We start from the raw sequence: 20,576 nt of genomic DNA, 5'->3' as shown, positions 1-20,576 counted from the left end.
TACACTATTGCATCTGTGACCATCCCAATGTTCGCCTCCTCAATGGGGATCTGGGCTGCCAGAGTAGATTCAATCAACGCCTTTTGGTGGTCAGTTCAACTCTCGTGCGTTAGACGTCGACGATAAAGACCTGTAGTATGCGTACCCGGCGTTTGTGCTGCCTCCGGCCCCGCGATGGATGCTTGCAATGTATCTGCGTAGTGGTTTATATAATGCTGCAAGAGATCGAGACGAATAGAACAGATTCAGTGACGCATTTCAGTGCCTTTCAGGACCTCTCCCACTTGTATATCGCCTGTCCACAGGAACTTTTGCTCTAAGACTGACAATCGGAGGGAGAGCTGCAGTAAACCGTCCGTTGGTGGCCTATCACACGCGACGGTGTTCGATCTCCGTGGACCCGAGGAGGAAGAGAGCCCTGGAATATGACCATCCGCCATCAGATGTCTGTCAAAGAAGGTAGTCGAGTTGGTCTAGGATAGATGATCAATGTAAAATTTTATATGAATGAAGTCATGAAGGGCTTCACTTCAACCTTAACGGCATCCAGAATCGTGCCAATGGAATGCGCCAAGTGAATGGTAGCGTTATCCGGGATAATGGTTCTCCCCCAGGTTGACAATGTGATCCGAGAGTAAGACGGAAAACTTCGGAGGTAAGCTTCCTGGAATCTCGTACAACACTCGGGACTTCACTTTCTGCCTCGTCTTGAATGCTTTAGCAGGGTTGGCGGGCACGTGAAACTTGTGAGCTGTTACATCGAAGAATCCAATCACCTCTAAGCTTGAGCCCACGACCATTCGGTGACATGGCATTCTCAGTTCTGTGGTCTGGGGATTGGAACACAGGAAGGATCATTGTCACAGTATGAGATACGGGAGTCGAGACTGACCAAGGATGACTGTGTACGGTATACCTTGAGGGTCAACTAAAAGTATATATTCTCTCGGTGCTGGACATCTTCACAACTGCAAAATCAAGCAATTGGCCGAGCTTTAAACTGCCCCTCCTGGGGGCACAGGAACCTGCACGCCTATGTCAAGTATCTTTTATGTTCTTCTACAAGGTCGAGCAGCCGCTTAGAGTGTCTATGTGGCTTAACCATGATAAAACAAGGTGATCTGATATGAGATATCGCTCACATAGCTACACTTGAGATTTGTTTTGAGGACTCTGGAGTTTACTGTCATTGGTACGAGTCCAAACTCAATACGATGAGTTGATGACTGTCTTTCGCATCATCTCTTATTTGGCCGATGCCAGAAAGCAGGCTGTAATGTGTGCACCTGTTTGTATGCGGCGTGTACATTGGCCGCAGCGGCGCAAGCGTATTGGTTGAAACAAATTCGACACCTCCATCACTAAGAACCGGATTCCCCGTCATACTCTTGATAAATGATGTGGATTCATGAGAGCACAGGTCCTGCTGTTGACGAGTCAATATTGCAATGTGAGGGTTAGTGTCATACTAGGACGTCCGCGTCAAGGTAGACGTCGTAGAACTTGCAAACAGCTGATTATGTCAGCTCTATTCATCTCTTTCATCGGCCTCAGCATTAATATTGTACTCGCAAACTCATGGGTGAGTCGCTCTCTCTGTCTATATTAACATTCCTTATACATTTGCTCCAGATTATCAAGTAAGCCATAGCTTGTCATGCGCTCTGGAAATACAATTTTACCTTGGTTCCAGAATCGTGTCGGCTCCAAGTTCGGTGGAGGTGGTGTCGCTGGGGCTTCGGAGACCAACGTGGACAGGCGTGAACGTTTGCGTAAACTTGCGCTCGAGACAATTGATCTTGCAAAAGTACGTCCTATTTGTCCTGCCCTCCAATATTGACAACTTGACGCGTCGTTCAGGATCCTTATATCTTAAGGAATCATTTGGGTTCTTTGGAATGTCGTCTCTGTCTGACACTCCACACGAACGAAGGTTCATACCTGGCTCACTACTCAGGGAAAGAAGCATCAGACCAATCTCGCTCGTCGTGCGGCCCGCGATGCTAAGGACACCCAGTTGATGATCGCTCCGACTCAAAGCAATGTACAGCGCAAAGTGTTTCTTAAAATAGGACGCCCTGGCTACCGAGTCACGAAAGTGCGGGACAAAGATACTGGTAAAGAAGGTATGATGGTCCAGGTCCACCTTCCTCAAATCAAAGCGGATGTCATCCCTCGCCGACGATTTATGAGCGCTTGGGAGCAAAAAAGGGAGCCTCCGAACAAGGCATACCAGTATCTTATCGTGAGTGTCATTCCTTCCTAAGTCGCATGTTACTTATTGGGTGGTAGGTGGCTGCTGAACCGTACGAGACAATTGCTTTCCGCATTCCCGCCCGCGAGATAGAAGACGAATCTGATGATGCCGGATATTGGAATTGGTCATATTGGGATCCTGATACGAAACAGTACAGCTTTCAGTTCATGTTCCGTTTGACTTATTGATGTTGTCTGCTGATCACACAATGCGCAGCGTAATTTGCTTGCTTGTCATATTTTCATCCCCGTCCCGAACTATCTGGATCATTTTCATTCTCCTAAGTATTGCATGTCAAGCCATCTTCCGAGGATGGGCAACGTGCTCCGATCGCTCATAACTCGCTTCTGATATAGGAGACTTCGATTCACGGTAAATGACGCTGTCAGCACCAAGTTGTCACCCGTGTAAACTTCCCCGTACTCCAGAGTTAAGTACCGGTAGAATGTCCTAGGGCAGAAACTAAATTAGTTATACAGCCCAACCATCGAGATTAGGGAGTTACCGCCCTGAAGTTCATACCCCGTAATCATGGTATTCATCGAGAGTTGTCGCTGTATTAAGTGCGACTCTGCTTTCCGGGACGATCTCGGATTTTGCCTTGTCCGACACCCAATGATACTGATTACACCAGTCACCACCCAGAGTGGTTTCCGTTTCAATGGTTCCCCAAGTTACCCCGAAGTCTTCCAGTCACAAACAAATTCAACCTACATGTGTGGACCAAGGACCTATGCATGGCAACTTGAGAACGAAGATTTTCAGGAAAGACGTATAACATTAGACTGGCAGCAAGTACACGCATGAACCATCCATCAACCAATCACAAGATTGAACCCTATTCACATCAATCCTGATTCGCGCTGATCATACGATAGTGACCAATGGGGTGATACCACTAAGTTTATACGTCGACTTCGTTCAATCAAGTCTTCGCGCAACCAATCCAAGAGATAGTTCTTCACGTGTATTTATTCGATGTGCTAGTGCTGGAAATAATGAAGTAATTAAACAATATGGCCATTATCTGGGTATCCCGCTAGTATGTATGCGAAACCAAGTATCATGTGGACCGTCGGCGTCTAAACATAACCTCTGCCTTACGGTTGGGAGAGCAATTCATCATGAACCATTCATCTGGGGGACGTTCGCCTTCTTTCTCCAAGCTAATGTCATAATTTAGTACAAGATAAGCCATCATGGCCTTCATCACACTAGAAGCAAAGAAGCGACCGGGGCTGACGAAAACAATGAGCGAGAACTCGAAACTGTAGATCGGGCAATTTCAGCGTACCAGGCACGAGTTCCATACCCAAAAGGGATATAATTTGAACTGGTGGAAGCTAGCAGGCATTGTGGGTCTTTAATTCCTTCATCGTCCTCGCGCTGTGAAAACCGGAAGGGTCGAAACTCCGATGCGCTTTCGAAGTATTCGTCATCAAGATGCATAGGTGATGAGGCAGCAACGACGTGAGTTCCGCTGGGTATTACAGTACCATTCGAGAATACGAATGGCCGCATTGCTTTGCGCATTATAGGAACTACATCACGGATCAGCTTAGTATCAGCATATATCGATAACAACCTACAGAGAGTGGTGCTTCTCAGTCGTTGAGATTCCTTGAGAAAGCTGTCCATCTTCTCGAGTTTTGTCATCGCATTCTTCGTCCATCCTTCCTGATCAATGACAGCTGAAACTTCCTCTCGAAGGGGTGTGGAATACTGAGGGTATGCAGCAAGGAAAAAGAGAGCGTGAGTGAAGCTCTTTGCGAGTCCAGTAAGGAGTCAGTGACTGGGCTGCTGTGTCAAGTATAGAAATACCTGAGCTGTTGTATGCAATGCAGCGAAATTGAGGACCAAAATCCTCAAGCATATACTCCGAAGAGTTCGGTGCTCCTTGTCGGATACCTCAATGAGCCAGCTAATCATGTCGTTCTTTACAGGGAAGTTTAGTCGAGTGACCATGTCATATGTATAGTCATGATAACATACCGGTTTGTCGCTGCAGTCATCCCTGGATTGTTCTATGTTCCGCAGTCGTTCTTCCACAATAGGCTCAAGAAGTGCCATACATCTCCTAATGCTACTAGGCGTGTTTGTCAATAATCGACCAATGATCCTAAAAGTCACAGTTGGGATCTTCGCACCATCAATTCAGCAACACTGCTTACGGATGTGCAAATTTTGGAAAAAAGTTCACGATACTTGCACGCATCACCACTTGTAAAGCGAATTGCTGTTGCAGGGCTTCAAATTCGGGTGACCGAGCTGCAAGCGAGTTGAGTAGGATGCACCCCTGATGTAAGTGAACTACTCACAAAGCGGAAGTCCAACAAAGATGCGATTGCTTACGCGACACATAGCCTTCACGATCTCCGGATACAAGCGAACTTTAGCCCAACCTGTGCAGAACCAACGTAAGTATAACCTCACGGGAAGGTGACGGAACTTGCCACCCTGGTCTGATGGCATGATCGTGCGGAATACGTGGGTGATCTCGTCGTAAACATCAGGGAAGAGGACCTGAAGGTTTCGGGAGAGATGGTTGCGAGTAACATGGACGTGATATGGATATTCTTGCGCATCAATGCCAAATGTATATTTGACTTGAAGAAGCTATGGACGGAGGGTCAAACTTTAATGTTACAGAAAGAAACACCGGACGTACGTCTCTCATAGCGTGATCGAAAGAAAGCTCATCTTCCGGTACCTTCCTCAACTCCTCTATTAACCGTGGTCCGGTCAGCACCACTACCCATCTATCAATCAATGGCACTCTGAACATTCCACCTTTGTGCTTGACCGACGTTCAGAACATAGTTGCCTAACTTAGAATAACATTGTCACGAACCTTCTGATAGCCTTCTTGCACCATAGCCGGAGCATCTAATATGAAACGAACCGCGCCAAACCATGAAGACAACGCCCCTGACGGACCGAGCGCAGGAATAGAATTCAGCTAGACTAGACGTTAGTCAACCCGCCGCAACTGCCTAAAAGTGCTTGCCTCAGAAAATCTGCAGCGATCGTAGATGAATATGAGCAGAAGGACCACTGCGACGGCCAAGCCATAGACCGGGAGACTATCACTGTCCATGGGATGAGCGTCGGAGACAAAAAGAGATAGAGGGCATTTCGGGCACCACCACCATGCGGGGCTCAGGTATTTATGTTGGCGCAGTCATCAGTATAGTGAAATTAGAGTTAAGGACAAGGCTCTTACCGGGTCGGCTAGATTAGATACATACAAATGCGAACAGTGGCGCGGAGTGCTGAACATTGGATTTTCCGTTTCTCAAGGAGAAGTTTTCACAAGCATTACAGTGATCCTTATTCTCGACTCGCATGAGAAGACGAGCCAACCTCATCGATCGGAATTTCGTCATGTCAACGATTCCATGATCAATCCATGACCGCATCAATAATAATAAAAAATCACATTTAGTAACGAGGACAGCCCTACCAGACCATTCGCTTTTTTGCGAACATGATGGGCTTCTGGCGTTTGAAGCCCATGGAGACAAGAGCATCTCCGCTTTCCTGAAATTTCTAGGGCGTCTCTACCTCCGCAAGAAATGAACGGGATCGAACGGAACTTTGCCGCGTGTCCTATTGAGTATGCAGGTCGATCAACAGCACTGCCGTTGTTTTGGTTAAGAATGCAACGTTGAATGACCAGAAGGTCCTCATTGGTTATTGCTCTCGTAATTAGAGCGGAAGTTAGTGGGCTGGATGGACGTGCTACCCTTGGAAGGGTAACTTTACCAATCATATAGAAGACTCAAGCGCAACACGTCCATGAAGGTGGAATGAGATGAAAATGTTGAATGATCCGGTATACAATCTAATTATAATTTTGGGACTTCATCGTAGCGTTTCTGGGGCCACGCTGTCCCAGCTATTCGCTCCATTTACTGACATATAAGCCAACTCGGAACGCGTCAAGATTCTACGCCGGCATCCCTAGCCAATCAGGGCGTAACACCCCATAAATACGTGGTACTGTGAAATTGCCCTATTAGAGTCTGCTCGGAGCGCGATTCCGTCTCGAGAACTAATTTACAAACTTAGCAGCGGGAATAAAACATCACCGGGGGCCCATGTTTGACAATTTCTCAAAACCGGGATTTCCCCGAGTCCAACAATCTGGCTCGAGCTCGTTGATAGTGTGGCGAATCGCTATCAAAAGATCGGCGCAAAAATATGACGTGCTAGAGGAAGTGCATCAATTCCATAGCCGAGCAAGAGAACAAGTACACAAATACTTTGCGAGAACTAAGAACATCTAGAAATACTGCGTGGGTTAATAGTAAGTACAATGAGATTGGTCTACCATGATCCATCTCCAAGATACGTCGATAAGTCCACCATCGTCCTCTATGAGGTAAATCAAAATCAAGGAGATAGAAGGCAGCTTAAACAAGAACATCAAACCATCTCCGTATCACAATCTGCCAATGCAGAAAGTCTAAGAAGGAATGACATGAACTCAGACATCGTGTTTCCGTTTACTCAACCTTCGCCGATGAACTCTTTCCTTGACCTTCCCAGCCTCGGCGATTGACAAGGACGGATGTTTTGTTAATGGAGGAATCGCGTCAACATTGACGACAGGCGCGTGTGTTGGCAAAGGAACATTTCCAGGGAAAACGGCCGTCTTCTTCCGCAGTAGTTTTCGACCTTGGTGATACATTGCTGCCGGTTCGTGAGCATGGCCTTTTGTTGGTGGGAAAAGGTCAGGGTCGGCATAAGGATCGTAGTAGTCAGCCTGAGGATATAGATTAAGCTGCTGCTGCTGAGGTAGCGGTTGCTGGGGCTGTAGAGGAGCGGGCATAACAAGACGTTTTGGAAGGTGACGATTGGTGCGCGGTGGCTGTAGGCTATTTTGAGTGCGGGAAGTAGATTGTGTAGCTGTGGTAGTGCGCGTGCGCGAGCTATCCAACGAGTGAGTACTACGATGTCGAGGAAGGTCGGGTGCCAAGTGGTTCCCTTGACCGTTAGGGGGTTCTACGATTGGCGGTGATGAAACAAGTGTTCTGAAATTTGCATCTCCGCGAGATGGCGACATAGTTTCAGGATATCGTTTATTAGGATCCGGGGCTAAAACGGGCGCAGAATGTATCTGATAGAGGGGATAAGACGCGAGCTCATCATGAGCTGGCCGCGGATGTTGTGGTAAGTGAGGTATATCGACACCAAAGTGGTGGATCCGAGGAGGAAACCGGCTGGCGGGTACATGTAACGACGTATCAGAAGGCGGCCCTTCGGGCGGTTTGATAGGGTGGTAAAGGGGAGTGGAGTGACTTCTGGAGTGACTAGGTTCTACCTGGCCCGAGCCTGGATTGCGAAGATCTGCGTTCGGGTTTACAGTATTGGCCTGAGGCGACGATATCGTATCACCAATAGGAGATTGATGAAAAATTTGTCCAGGAACAATATTCAGAGATTGTCCACCGACACCAACTTGAGGCACTCTGGGAGACTGCAGCAAGACATGTAAAGATGAAAGGTTCCACGGATCTCAACTACAAAACATACTTTCTGGGTGCGCACGGGACGAGGGACATTCTTTGTAAAGAGAATGTAAATAAGAATCGCAAGGATTTGCATGACCAACCCACCTCACGCTTAGATTTACTATATAAATCGCCTCGCAGGATGTCAATGTCATTATATTTGTGAGCGGGCCCAAGTTGGGCAAGATTGCTACCAATAGCTTCGTAAGGACCGCCATGATGCCAACCTGCTCCAAAAGGATCTGTCTCGTCCAATTCGTCGATTCGATCGAGGGAACGAGAGGTCGTGAAGCGTCGCATGAAATTCTTCATATTCCGCTTTCCCGTAGGTCTGTTACTGCCATCTGCATGAACTGGAGCGGTGTTAAACCGCACTGTGGGGGGTTTCGCCACTTTCTCTCGCTGCTCTGGAGCAGAAACATGACGTTTTGGGATGGGTCGAACAGAAGTAGGGGGAATGCATGGCTGGTGAAGGTCCTGGGTCATGATTCGGGGAGGTCGGAACTGGAGATTTTGAGAACGGAAGCGAAAGATGGAAAGGTGGAACAGGGGATGGAACACGAGGTGCCTTGGGATAGAACTGCGAGTGGGAATGAGATGTAGCGGATGATACAGTAGGGGACGAGAAAGCAGAGAAAGCGGTGTGAGAGTCCAGAATCTAAAGATACAGAAGTCGAGATAGTCGGGGACGGATGTTCCTCTTCCGAATCGGATGAGTGTGAAAAGTCAGAACGATCTATAGGATAAATGAATTCCTGATGAGGCGATAGATGACTGTGAGTGTATGGAGGGGTATGAGGGAGATTCCTGACGAGCATAACAGGGGATTTGGAGGGGAGCTCCTTGAAGAAAGTAGGGCTAACGAGTGGGAAATGTGGATGGAGGCGAGGATCAGAAGAGAAAGCAGGGTCATTGAGAACGGACATTGACAAAGGTCTTGAGAAATTGGGGGGGCTATCGCCGTGATAATATGAAGAGGGTGATTGATCGAAGTCACGAGTAAAAGATGCTGGAGATACCCTGGCGTATGGATCTGGATTATAATACTGTGGATGAGTCGCCGCTGCACTAGCAGACGTATAGAAACCTAGAACACGTTCGTCGTGAACTGTGCTTGGTGAAACCTGAATTTGATAGCTGGGCTGGCATAGACTGCGACCCCAGTTTAAAGCCATATTAGATGGGAGTACAAAGGATGATAGTGAAAGCTTGTGCCCATGAGGTTAGCATCATGTTCAATAAATAGATTAGAACTGACTTTCTATGTTTGGCAACCAAAACCAGTATACAAGCGGACTTTGCGTGGTCTTTCAACTCAATGGCAGACATTTCATCTATTCGAGCTGAAATAAAAACTTGGGAACGCGATTTCAAGTCAAAGTTCTCTAGGGACCCTTCTATCCAGGATATTAGAGACCAACCTGCTGTAGGTGTGTCTCTTCAGTACTTTCTTTTCGCGTCTGGTACTTAATATCCTTGCAGCTGACAAGTACAAGTTATACAAGAAACTATTAAAGGCAGCTGAGACGCGTCCTTCCTCGTCTCAGACACCTACCAATCGCTCTCGCATAATTTCCAAGCCGCGTGCAGTCGAAATCGTCGCAACCTCTCCCAGGCTTTAATCCATTCTCACCAGTAAAGAACAAAGGCAAGCAGAGAGACTCTCCCCCTGCATCCTCATTTTCAACTCGAAGGGCGCCCTTATCAAATCCTTTCGCAACTCCGTCCAAGAATATACCAAACCGTCTCTTCCAGAGCGAATCTCCAGATAATTTCTCAGACGGTCAGCCACATTCACCAATCGGTACATCTCTCAACTCGCAGCTACCTCCCGCGCCGAACACGGCAGTCTCGCGCGCGCGAAAGAGACTACGTGGTGAACCAGTCTCACCCTCACCCAATAAGCAGAAGCGTCAACGTATCGGTTCTCACTCAGTTTTACCCTTTCAATTATCACATCCTTTGTCTAGCGATGATGATGATGGGGAAATCGGTGGCGCGGATATCAATACCTCATTCGTGGATGATTCACCCGTGAAACTACCGGCAGGCGGCAAGTCATTCAGGCTCCTCTTTGAAGACGCTCTGCCAACTGCAAGTGCACCAAAGAGACATGCAAACGTATCAAAGTCACAGCCACGAAGCTCGGATGATGCTGTAACCTTCTACGGGTTCGATTCGAACGATACCACGAGTCTCGAAGTATCTCCCTCCAATGCTCCTAGACGCTCGAAAAGCCACAAGGACAGGCAGATTGCAAAGGCAGACATAAAACCTACTTTGACCACAAAGCTTATCAAGAAAGATGAGTTTCCCAGTGCTGAAGGCCAGGTGAACCAGTCGAGATCCGGCCTATCGCGGACGATCGCTAGGGAGAAACGAGCGCCCAGCAAGCTCCAGGAACCAAAGTCATCACTCAAGCGTGCCTTGGAGGTCGTGTCAGTGAATGATGGACTGGCATCAGCTTCTTCACAGCTTCCCTTACTTCCACCATCTCCAAGTCCTGAAGACGCCTCTTCAAATAAACGTGTTCCAGCAAACGGAAAGGGGAAAGCTGGAGCTAGTCGAAAGAAAGCCAAGGTTGTCGATGAGGAGGTTGGGGATGAAGACGAAGACGATTTAGACGAAGTTGCCGTTAAAGTCATCAATCGGGCTCAGACAACACAGCAGCTGTCGGAAAATACTGACGAGCCTGACTGGGATCCAATATTACATAGCGGTACCCGTAACCGCGATCCAGATGCCGCGGCCGGCCACGGTGACACGACTCATAACGAAAAGGGAACGTTTCGTGTTGATTTGCCTGACGAGCTTCGCCTCATGTTGGCTATTTCACCATCAAGAAGTCACAACAGCAAGGAGGAGCGTGTATTCCGCGGTTTACTTTACGGTAATCGTGTTGGTCACTATGACGCGTCAAGAGGTGGCGATATCTGGGATATCGGTGAAGCGGAAGATGACATCCGAGGTAGCACCGAGGGTGAAGACGATTGGGAGGGGGAGCCTATACCATGGGAAGTCGGAGAGCTGTAGGATTTTGGTAGGATTTACTAGCCGTATGTGGTCATGTTCTATGATTTCGGTGCTTTCACAGAACGTTTCCAGTGCTTCATATCAGAGACACTATTATACTTGCTATCACTTGCAGGATCAAATGTGCAGTATGAAGAACACATGCAAGACACGTGTCCCATACCAACGTCTGATGCAGTTCATGCGGTGCCCGCCGCCCCAAGCATTGTACGCCGCGCACTGCATAGAGCAAGGCAGCAGTTTACTAACGTGTAAGCACTCCGCGAAATTGCGGACAGGTGGGTCTCGACGCCCCAGTCTAGACATCATACGTCTGCTTCTATTGCGTAAGGGCAAACCCTTTACACATGTTTCACCTCCGTGTTCGAAAGGGGAACATGGCTCGGCTCTTGAAGGCGTTGCTCACATGCAATTTGTTATTCGAGCCAGCCCTCATCCTGCTGGTGATTCCTCACATAGTCCGGGCGTTACGTCGTGTGAGCGCAGTGAGTGGTTTAAAACCAGTTGCTTAACTCAGGAATCTATGTCTTCTACTTCCTTGTTTTCTGACGCATTAGCTTCCATTTCTCTTCGTCTTCGCCGTAGCCGTGACACCGGCAGTCTGAAGAGCAAGCAAAGCAATCGATCCTCTTACCGCCCTTACTCTGTCTATCAGTAGACAATGATTCCCACTATCCTACGAGATCCCGATGCAGCCAAAAAGCTGTTTGAGACTATCATCGACTCTCCCAATGGCCGCCGCTCCATGTCACGCCTTGCGCGGACCTGCAGAGCTATGTGCGAGCCCGCTCTGAATGTACTATGGAGGGAACTTGACTCCTTACTTCCAATTATTTCGTTATTTCCCAACACCCTGATGAAGAGAGCCCGCCGCCCAGGGCTCGGTTTGGTGGGTTTTCATTGACAAAACGTCCTCTTAAATTACTCAATTAGATACCTCTGGCAGGCTAAGGCACCTAATGCCGAGGACTGGAGCAGAGTTCTCGCTTATGGTGAACGTGTCCGCCGCATTGCGTACATCGAGTCCTCCCCCAGCGTTTCCCCATCTATCTTTGCCGTTATCACAGAGAACAGGCCCGTGCAGTACATCCTTCCCCACTTGCAGCAACTCATCTGGCGCGTGGACACCGCTGCTGGCCTGCAGCGCTGCACCATTTTCCTGAACCCAGAGCTCCAAAATCTGATTTTGGAGGTCAGCACGAGGATCCCGCAGCTTGCTACATTCCTTGCGGACGTATGCAGCAGCACTCAGCTATCATCATTTTCGTTCACGTCGCCCACGAGCCTTCCCGACACGTTCACTGACATTTTGAGATCGCACAACACGTTGGAAAGGTTGGTTCTTGTTGCACCTGGTGCACTTTCATCAAGCGTTGGACAGTGGGCTGCATCGTTGCCTATGCTGCGTGATCTTGAGCTTGATCTCACTGGCCGGTCTGTCATCGCAGTCGAAGGTTTCTTCGACGACATCGTCGCTTCGGGAGCTTCCACTCCTAGTGATGCGTCGTCAGGACAGTGGCGTCTTCTCTGGAGATGAGATAGACTTCACGGAAATTCGCAAGTCATCGTTGCGCTTGACCGGTGACCTGCGCTCGGGTGGCGTGTTCACCGATCTGCGTCAACTATCGCTGACTGGAGAGGTTGCAAACATTGCTGTGTTCCTGAAGCACCTCACTAGCAATCTCACGCACCTAGAGCTCGTCATTGAGGATCCACCGGATATGGCTGACTGGCAAGACCTCTCTGGTCTGATCTGCGAGCGCTTCAGCAAATCGCTCCTCTCGCTGCGTATTAACGCAACAGGCTCATCTCGTTTCAATGAGCTTGTGAGATCGACCTCTCGAGGCGGAGAACCACCTTGTCGTCACCTTCCCCTCCAGCACTTCACCTCACTCCCATGCCTGCTCCGCCTAGAAATAGACCTGCCGGAATCAGTCCTCTTCCATAATTCAGACCTGCAAGCCGTAGCCGAAGCATGTCCCAATATTGAGATCCTCAGACTCTGCCCTATGGCACGTTTCCCCGCATCTTCTGGCCCCAGCCTTACGTTAGAAGGCGTTGCACTTCTGACACAGAACTGCAAGCGACTACAAACGCTGGCCCTTGTACTAGACGCCCACACGGAGTCCGAGGAGACGTTCAACTCCCTCGAGGTATCCTCGAGGTCACTTCTCCGCCTACACGTGGGCCACTCAGTCGTTAATGACGCCCTTCAATCTACCATCCTTCTCAGTCACCTTGCACCCTACCTGGAGACGATAAAGTGGTTCCATGAAAAGAACCGCCCCGGATATGTCGAGGCAAACGCAAATGGTTGGCAGAAGGTTTCGGACTGGTTGCCCCACATGCAGGGCATGCGCCTGATGGAGAGAGCCAGGGCTGTTCATCTTGCCACGCAGAAGCCCGAGACCCGGGAACAGAGCGTCGACGCCACTGTGACGCGTGTCACTGCGGACAAGTGTCTGCAGGTCAAGCCTCGTTCGGTTCAGCGCTCCATCCAGGTGTCACCCAAACTGGTTGACAGGTCGACTGAGGCTAAGCCAGAGTTAGTCTCGATGTCTATTGATGCCACACCCTCGATCGTAGACACAAGCGTCGACGCGACTCCGGCGGTCTCACATCAGTCCGTCTCCGTTAGAACCATCACAGTCTCCACCGAAGTCGATGCAACAGTCCGCACAGAATCAAAAGCTGTTGACGCCAAGGAGACGTTGTCCTATGAAAACTCCGCTTCACTTAATAGATATGCCGACCCCTTCTATGTCTTCCCTTCTGTCTTCCCCGCAGTCCTTGCTGGACTGTTCACCTTCGCATGCCGTATTCTCACCACTTACCCTCTCACGATCCCTATGCATATGCTCGATAAGTCTCTCTCTATGCTCCATGCTCAACAAAATGACGGGGACAATTCGTCCTCGGAAAAACACGAACTCAGGCCTTCTCCTGCGCACTCGCTTTCATCGTCGGCGTCGGAGCTCCTGGATCATGATATTCCTCCTGTTTGTCTATGAATTCTTTACCGCGACGGGACGCTTTACTCATTTGGTACACGGTGCTGGCGCTTATGTAGGGGTACTATCACGCATATTATTCTAACGCAGACTGGAATGGCATGAAATTCACGAATGCTGGTCAACAAGCCATTAAGGAAGTGCTGCAGAAGGCGAGTATGACTCCCGCTCAGGGGTCAGCCCACAAATGGAAAGTCAGTGCAGAAAAGCAAATAACGCCAAACATTTTTGCGACGCGTCACTGCACGCCAAAACAAGACAAGCCGTATTCTAAGTCTCACTACTCAATCGCAATGGCCGAGGTCAGAAAACAGGAGAAGGACTTCACGAAGGAAGTTGATGGGCTCCTACTAGAGACCTCCGCTCTCGCCAAGGTATGTGTAGAGTGGTATATGTGTCTTACCATTCGAACTGATGATGGACCTTTGCTTACTAGTCTGGACAACTTTCAGATGCGTTGGAGAAGCTGCTTGCGCTAGAGAAGCAAACACGAAACGCATGTCTTGTTACTTTCACAATTTCTTTGTACTGAACTGTTCCCGCTTAGTCCAACGATCTCCCTTCTACCACGCGACTAGCTAAAGCAGCACTTGAGCACTGCTACGAATCTCGAGACTACACGCAACTCAATACCACCATCAGCTTACTGAGCAAGAAGCATGGTCAACTCAAAGTTGTCGTTCAGGCGATGGTCGAACAGGCAATATCGTGGCTACCCGAAATTCGGCAAGAGAAAGGTGTCGAGAAGTGGTTAGAGTTGGTTGAAACTTTGCGATCCGTGACTGAGGGAAAGGTTAGTTCATCAGGTCATGAACTTTGAACGCATACTCAAGAAGTTCCTGTAGATTTTCCTTGAGACACCTCGTGCGCGCGTGACCCTCGTTCTCTCCCATTACCATGAAACTCTTTCCAAGGCGCCAAACGCCTCGGCGGCTACGATCAAAGAAGCACTACAAACGGCTTCGGACCTCCTTAGTGACCTGCAAGTAGAAACTTACTCTTCGATGGAGCGGAGAGAGAAGACGGAGTTCATTCTAGAGCAGATGAGGCTGTTGATCGCTGTTGCTCGATTGAAAGATGTGGAAGTTCCCGCGAAACAGGGGAAAAGTGCGCTTGGCGGCGGCGAGCCAGAATGGGTCAAGGCCAAAGTTGGGGGACGCAAAGTCAACGAGTCATTCCTGAAGGAGAAAGCAAACGAGGTCCGTCCGTCCGTGAAGTTGCTGTTTGCGGCCATCAATGATCGTCTTAATCCAGGATCTCAAACTCAAATACTACGATTTAATGATCCAACAAGCTCTGCATCAGAGTGCATATTTGGAAGTGGCAAAGCACTATGAGAAGGTTTGGGATACCCCGTCCATTAAGGAGGATGAGAGCAAAAGCCGTGCTGTGCGTACTTCTTATTCCCATGAGGCATGTAGCCACTGACGGATCACGATCTTCAGGCCCTCGAACACATCGTTTATTACGTGGTGCTTGCACCTCACGACAACGAACAATCAGACATGCTACACCATCTGTTTGCTAAGCCCGCCCTCGAGAAGCTTGAACTCCATTAGTGAGATCATTGTCCTTTGGTAACGCCAGCACTAATTTTTGGACAGTAACCTCGTCAAGTCATTTGTGACCCGTGAATTGATGAGGTGGCCCGGAATTGAATCATTGTATGGACCTTTCTTGCAAACAACGCCGGTATTTTCGGTTTCCAAGCAATGGGAGGACCTCCATACCCGCGTCGTCGAACATGTGAATTTAATTCATTTCTCTAACCGGTTATTCCAATTTACGACTTTTATTCAGAACGTGCGCGTGGTGGCGCAGTATTACACTCGAATCACCCTCTCCCGTCTTACGGTTCTTCTCGACCTTACACCACAACAAACGGAAGAAACGCTCGCCCGGCTAGTTGTCTCACATACCATCTGGGCGCGTGTAGACCGACCAGCAGGTATCATCAACTTCAAGAGTAAGCGCAGTGCAGAAGACGTGATGAATGATTGGAGTTCGGACATGCAAAAGCTACTTGGACTCGTAGAGAAGACTTGGATAGGGATGAATGCGGCACAGGCCGCTCAATCTCGCATCAAGGCATAGCTGTGTATTATTACTAGTGGCATACGCTCTTGATATAATGCTTTAAAACATCAACGAGTCTACAGCTGAGAACTGCTAGATGTCTATGGGTCTCGTATCTAGCTACAGTAATTTTAGAAACGCAGGATTCGCGGTGACACCCTGCTCCATAGACTGCGCAGACGTCCCAGCTTCTGATGCAGGTGCCAGTTCATCTACCGGAAGGTAGGTCGGACGGACACCTTGCTTCCATAGTCTGGTATATTGTTGTCCTCCGTCAAACTCTCCCATCCCACTGTCCACATCCAAGATGGCCTTCCAGCGCTTACGAGCGAGAAGCGCACCTCTGTCAAGCTCAACCTTGCGGTCTGCCGACTGGTAGACTGCATCTTCCTTCTCGAATGTCCGGTCAATTTCAGATGAGAAGACAGTGCCATAAGCTTCGGCCTCCATTCGAGCAAAGGTGTTGGCGAAATCATGCCCAGCTCGTAGTGATCTGAACTCGGCAACAGCGCGTGTGTATGCAATGCTAAGGGCCATTTCATGGTGTTTGTGCAGGTTAACAGCAAATTGGACAGCGCTAACGAAATGGGGGGTCATGTTATTGGATGGTTTACCGAGAAAAAGAAGTACTTACTTCTCCGGGGAAGGGTTGAGTCCTCTTTGAGCTAGCCGTGTCCAATCCTTTCCTCGTACTGGATGCTCAACCTCCACTTCGCGACCTTCTACAATGCTGACAGGCCTGAATGCCTCAAACGGATGGTCGCGGAAAAATTGCCGACGGACTCTGTCCTCCAGGTAAACTATAGGCAATGGCTCCGTCTTTGGTTTCCGCATTTTTCTGGATGGTAACCGACAGTCTTCGCGGACTGGGGGAGCTCTTGGAGGTAGAGGAAGGGGGGGATGTTCAAGAACTGCTTGGAACCACACAGGCTCGTTCTTAATGTAGTTCGCGCGCATGAGTCGCGCGGCCTGCTTGTGCACCTGTGAAGCAATTCGGCGAACCATATTGGCAACGGCGGTAGGATAAACTTTAGCAAAGAAGTTCAAGTAGAAATGAGTTTGTTTGGATCAGAAGCCTTTGCCAAACAACTACCACACGATTTCGTGTTACTGACTCTCTGCGCAAACTCTATATAGTAAAACTGCACATGAGTGCCGATGGAGGAAGAGGAAGCCGAACTTCGTAATCCCTTTCCCTCACCACCATCTCACTACAACAATTATACGTCGCATAACCTGAAACTACTTGCTTTGCTGAAGGAACGAATTGGGGATCAAAATACTGATGTCGGGACAGTGAACCAGCATGAACTACTCTCAGATCAGGCAGAAGTACCTTCATGGTCGCTGCCCCAGCTCGAGAAACCACGAGTAGACTGGATCCTTGAAGAAGGTCACTATAACGTCTTTGGGGATACGTGGTTTGTAAGCATGCTGCTTTACATTTTGTGTCAACATTTGATTATCTTCCAACCAGGTGAAAGAGACTATCCCATCCCTAGCTGACCTCGGGGGACATCAGCTCTACCCTGCTGACCCGAGCGTAGGTGAGACAGCCCTCGGGTATCCTCCAGGCGTTCGCTGTCCTGAAGCTGTGCTTTCCTAAGATCGACGTCCCGCGCTTCTTGCTGTACTGAGGTCCATGCTTGTCGCGTACTCCAATTTGACAGATGCAATACTTGCACCACCACCACCCCCTTCATCATCGACACTGCCAGAATGGCAACGCCATCTTGAGTGGATCACAATACTTGCCCAAAATCTTATGGCAGCTGCAAATGATCTACGCCCTGTTCAGGTTTTTAATTTGACGCAATAGCCCGTTTGGTTGACTGACGTGTAGATAGGCTAGAGGACACCTTGAGCTCATGATGCAACGACAGCTGGAGCTGAGGCGCGAGGAAACAAAGAATATTCACTCGTGCGTGCCCCACGTTATGGTTTCGATTTTATTCAATACGACAAGCTAGGCAATGCGATGCCCTCGAGGCTCGGCTGTTGGGGCTGCGCTCTTCGACTCGGGAAATGGCGGCGTCAGTCGAAGATCAGAAGTCGACTACCAAACCCGGCAGTTCTCAGGTAACTTTCTCTCACTACACATCAAAATAAAACTGACGTTTGTAGGTACAGGCATCTGCGATCAACGTGTCCCTTGAAGACATGTTGCGTTGGGCAGAGGAGGTCGCATAAGAATCATAGGTTCTTTTTGGCGCAGTTGTGACACATACTTATGTTCGTCACTGTTGTGTGTACGGCACACCCACTAAAACGCATGGTAGGATTTATGAACTTGCCGACGCGCGCTGTGGTAGCGAGCGAGTCTGCAGTGATCGTATTCCGACGTTCATTGCTTGGTTCGCAATGCGCACCGTCCCTTGTCCACCATTACAAGTCGTAATATATGACGCTACAAACTCTGTTTTCACAAAAATAAAGTTTTGCGCGATGCAACTGTGCGTGATACGACCTTCAGTGCGCAATACAACCACCAGGTGCGTGATACAACTTAACAGTGTGTGCGGTTAGCGAAGAATTAATTTGTGCTTGCCGCAAGCAACGGTACCCACCTTGAAGAGGTTTCCAGCGCTGACGGGGGCCATCCATGTGCTATTGCAGGTAAGCAACAGCGCCTTTTTTCATCTGTTTGTTACAAATCATTGAGTTATTTTGACTTTGTTTCACAATGAGCTCACAGTGGATACCGTGTGGATGGAGGCCTGATGCCTCGGAAGTACCCAACGACCCCGAAAAAGAAGGAACGACTGTCTTCCTTCTTTCAAGGTCTGACTATGGGAGACCAGTTTCTTTTCCGCGTCTCAACACCCCCAAAAAACACGTGTACAATCCGTTTATTAATTACTGCCGGGTAATCGAAGTGAGTGACACAGCGCGCTTGACAATAACTCAACTTTCTCTCCTGAAAGACACGTGTGAACACGATTATTACAGGCGCTTTAGGCATGGATTAGTGTAAGGTGGAGTCTTCTGTGTCAGCACACGACGACGTGCCCTTGCCCGAATTCCAGTCTTCATGGTCCGACCGTGAATATCTACATGTCCTCTCACCCAACACTCGCGCAACAAAGAAGGGACCTTTACGTCGCGTCCCACACCACGGGTCGAGTAACGAAATGTTGATGAAACCGTGCACAAAATCATCTGTCAAGGATGAAGATGGAGTACGTGACTAGGGAGACCCTGTTGTTGCATATCCATGTATAAGGAATGACCTTCGGCCAGCAGTTGAGTGGCAATGGGTAACGCGGAAGGACTAAGTACATATTATTTACACTTTGTATACGCTGTTAGTGCGGTATCTTATGTTGGGCGTTGGTCGGGTCGACCCCCAAAAGGATGGCCGAAAACTGCATCAACACACGCGTCTTGACTGGGGTTGTATTCAGGTCTATTCGCGTTCATAACAAAATTGATCGATCACAACCAACAGCTCTGCATTCATGTCCACTAGGCGGAGGATCGGCGTCAGCATCGCAACAACAGAGGTTGCAAGACGCCAATTGATGCAGCCAGTTGTTTGCTGGGAGAAAGTATGGACCGTTCCAGAAAATGCTGCTCCAAATTCCTCTATGAAGATCTACAAGTGGATGAAGACGGACAGAAAACAAGTAAGTAGTCTGACCTATTGATAGAGTAAATCTACAATTATAGTCAATCTTGAAGCAATTTAGCGATGATGAAGGAGAAGTGGACGAACCACTAGCACCCCTTCCTGATGAACCTGAGGTGGTGGAAGGAGACGAAGAGATGGACCAGGATGAGCCAACCGCCTCTGCAGTTCCCGACGCAGAAGCACCTGTATTGGACACGGAGACGAACTCAGTTATTCAGGAAATTCCGTCGGAACCCCAAACCAAACCATCCTCTCCGACACCTCCTACACTTTCACTCCAAGCTCCTGAACCTATATTAGTCACAGAGCAAGTTGCGGACATGTTGGACGAGTCACTCAAGGCTCTCGATGGCGACGTGGATATCGAACTCGGTGTACACGAGAACGCCAATCTGGAAGAGGTTGGAGACCTGGATATGGGAGTGCTCGGGCCTGATGGAACTGCTTTCGAAGCCGTTCATGACCTCAGTCAAATTGAAAGTGGCGACGCATTATTGGGTGGACCTCTAATGGATGACACAGTCGATCCATTTGCTCTAAACCCGAATGATGATGAGTCTGCTGGGGGAACAGCTCAATGACCTCTTCTGCTTTGATTGCCCCAGGTATAACTCTACTCTGTGATATACAGGCATCTAACTGACTCATTTCATAGTTCACCACTTGATCAGTCGTTGCTCCTCGCGCGCAAGTTGCCAGTCCATTCTTGCAAGAGACATTCACGCCGAAGACACTGAAACCGAAACAACACTCCTGAAATCGACGGCGCTCGGTCCTGTGCTGCTCATGATGTTACAGTGCAAGAGAGTAGTCGAGGTTACATTCGTTACACTGCGGAAGGAGGTTGTAATGGATGTGGGCAATATTGTACTACATCATACTTCTGGATCTCCGTAGACGCTTGCCTTAGACCTGCATGTAATGGCCTAGCAGACCGGTACAGGACTTGATGTTGACTTGGGGGTTTTGAGCTCGGAGCTTTGTACAATATTTCAAGCTGAGCTTCTCGTGTCAATCCTATAAAAGGTTGGCCGCAGTAATTACGCGGTTTC

The 20,576-nt window shown here is 48.9% G+C and overlaps 10 protein-coding genes across 10 annotated transcripts; 6 read left to right on the top strand and 4 right to left on the bottom strand.

Annotated features, from left to right (window-relative positions):
- Positions 1-8: 8 nt before the first annotated feature.
- Positions 9-943, bottom strand: EDB91DRAFT_1109759 (uncharacterized protein). Its single transcript, XM_041317644.1, has 4 exons — positions 777-943; positions 696-715; positions 530-647; positions 9-473 (listed from the first exon to the last, which is right to left on the bottom strand). Exons 1-4 carry the CDS (start codon positions 813-815, stop codon positions 246-248), a joined length of 405 nt encoding a protein of 134 aa, XP_041181392.1. The 5' UTR covers positions 816-943; the 3' UTR covers positions 9-245.
- Positions 944-1,398: 455 nt separating this feature from the next.
- Positions 1,399-2,445, top strand: EDB91DRAFT_1078799 (uncharacterized protein; the record flags this gene model as incomplete). Its single annotated transcript, XM_041315055.1, has 5 exons — positions 1,399-1,456; positions 1,633-1,640; positions 1,694-1,807; positions 1,934-2,245; positions 2,293-2,445. The coding sequence occupies 5 exons, from the start codon at positions 1,399-1,401 to the stop codon at positions 2,443-2,445; spliced, it is 645 nt and encodes a 214-aa protein (XP_041181391.1).
- A 747-nt stretch (positions 2,446-3,192) lies between these two features.
- EDB91DRAFT_765995 (cytochrome P450) lies at positions 3,193-5,514 on the bottom strand. Its single transcript, XM_041328331.1, has 11 exons — positions 5,265-5,514; positions 5,109-5,216; positions 4,926-5,054; positions 4,711-4,873; positions 4,576-4,659; positions 4,429-4,525; positions 4,250-4,376; positions 4,079-4,192; positions 3,847-4,021; positions 3,552-3,798; positions 3,193-3,495 (listed from the first exon to the last, which is right to left on the bottom strand). The coding sequence occupies exons 1-11, from the start codon at positions 5,352-5,354 to the stop codon at positions 3,321-3,323; spliced, it is 1,509 nt and encodes a 502-aa protein (XP_041181390.1). The 5' UTR covers positions 5,355-5,514; the 3' UTR covers positions 3,193-3,320.
- Positions 5,515-6,346: 832 nt separating this feature from the next.
- EDB91DRAFT_1109737 (uncharacterized protein) lies at positions 6,347-9,011 on the bottom strand. The gene is made up of 4 exons (XM_041317643.1): positions 8,442-9,011; positions 7,879-8,238; positions 7,796-7,825; positions 6,347-7,739 (listed from the first exon to the last, which is right to left on the bottom strand). Exons 1-4 carry the CDS (start codon positions 8,946-8,948, stop codon positions 6,747-6,749), a joined length of 1,890 nt encoding a protein of 629 aa, XP_041181389.1. The 5' UTR covers positions 8,949-9,011; the 3' UTR covers positions 6,347-6,746.
- An 80-nt stretch (positions 9,012-9,091) lies between these two features.
- EDB91DRAFT_1244414 (uncharacterized protein) lies at positions 9,092-10,806 on the top strand (the record flags this gene model as incomplete). Its single annotated transcript, XM_041322408.1, has 3 exons — positions 9,092-9,203; positions 9,256-9,357; positions 9,410-10,806. 3 exons carry the CDS (start codon positions 9,092-9,094, stop codon positions 10,804-10,806), a joined length of 1,611 nt encoding a protein of 536 aa, XP_041181388.1.
- Positions 10,807-11,123: 317 nt separating this feature from the next.
- On the top strand, positions 11,124-13,817 carry EDB91DRAFT_1308639 (uncharacterized protein; the record flags this gene model as incomplete). Its single annotated transcript, XM_041325071.1, has 5 exons — positions 11,124-11,695; positions 11,753-12,277; positions 12,318-13,241; positions 13,281-13,568; positions 13,674-13,817. Exons 1-5 carry the CDS (start codon positions 11,468-11,470, stop codon positions 13,815-13,817), a joined length of 2,109 nt encoding a protein of 702 aa, XP_041181387.1. The 5' UTR covers positions 11,124-11,467.
- Positions 13,818-14,110: 293 nt separating this feature from the next.
- Positions 14,111-15,911, top strand: EDB91DRAFT_1046433 (uncharacterized protein; the record flags this gene model as incomplete). Its single annotated transcript, XM_041313264.1, has 8 exons — positions 14,111-14,191; positions 14,254-14,322; positions 14,365-14,610; positions 14,663-15,016; positions 15,072-15,206; positions 15,263-15,375; positions 15,422-15,563; positions 15,618-15,911. The coding sequence occupies 8 exons, from the start codon at positions 14,111-14,113 to the stop codon at positions 15,909-15,911; spliced, it is 1,434 nt and encodes a 477-aa protein (XP_041181386.1).
- A 56-nt stretch (positions 15,912-15,967) lies between these two features.
- Positions 15,968-16,974, bottom strand: EDB91DRAFT_1217718 (mitochondrial ribosomal protein S25-domain-containing protein). Its single transcript, XM_041320858.1, has 2 exons — positions 16,528-16,974; positions 15,968-16,470 (listed from the first exon to the last, which is right to left on the bottom strand). Exons 1-2 carry the CDS (start codon positions 16,896-16,898, stop codon positions 16,014-16,016), a joined length of 828 nt encoding a protein of 275 aa, XP_041181385.1. The 5' UTR covers positions 16,899-16,974; the 3' UTR covers positions 15,968-16,013.
- Positions 16,975-18,385, top strand: EDB91DRAFT_1109728 (MED7 protein-domain-containing protein). Its single transcript, XM_041317642.1, has 6 exons — positions 16,975-17,318; positions 17,371-17,440; positions 17,501-17,691; positions 17,741-17,814; positions 17,864-17,972; positions 18,018-18,385. The coding sequence occupies exons 1-6, from the start codon at positions 17,052-17,054 to the stop codon at positions 18,081-18,083; spliced, it is 777 nt and encodes a 258-aa protein (XP_041181384.1). The 5' UTR covers positions 16,975-17,051; the 3' UTR covers positions 18,084-18,385.
- Positions 18,386-19,207: 822 nt separating this feature from the next.
- Positions 19,208-20,563, top strand: EDB91DRAFT_765535 (uncharacterized protein). The gene is made up of 3 exons (XM_041328329.1): positions 19,208-19,519; positions 19,575-20,129; positions 20,180-20,563. The coding sequence occupies exons 1-2, from the start codon at positions 19,352-19,354 to the stop codon at positions 20,103-20,105; spliced, it is 699 nt and encodes a 232-aa protein (XP_041181383.1). The 5' UTR covers positions 19,208-19,351; the 3' UTR covers positions 20,106-20,129; positions 20,180-20,563.
- Positions 20,564-20,576: the final 13 nt, after the last annotated feature.

Source organism: Suillus paluster (genome assembly GCF_016628075.1).
Source record: "Suillus paluster strain FC165 chromosome Unknown EDB91scaffold_7, whole genome shotgun sequence".
Lineage (NCBI taxonomy): Eukaryota > Fungi > Basidiomycota > Agaricomycetes > Boletales > Suillaceae > Suillus > Suillus paluster.
Note: the sequence above shows the minus strand (reverse complement) of the source record. Positions and strands in the feature narration are given on the sequence as shown.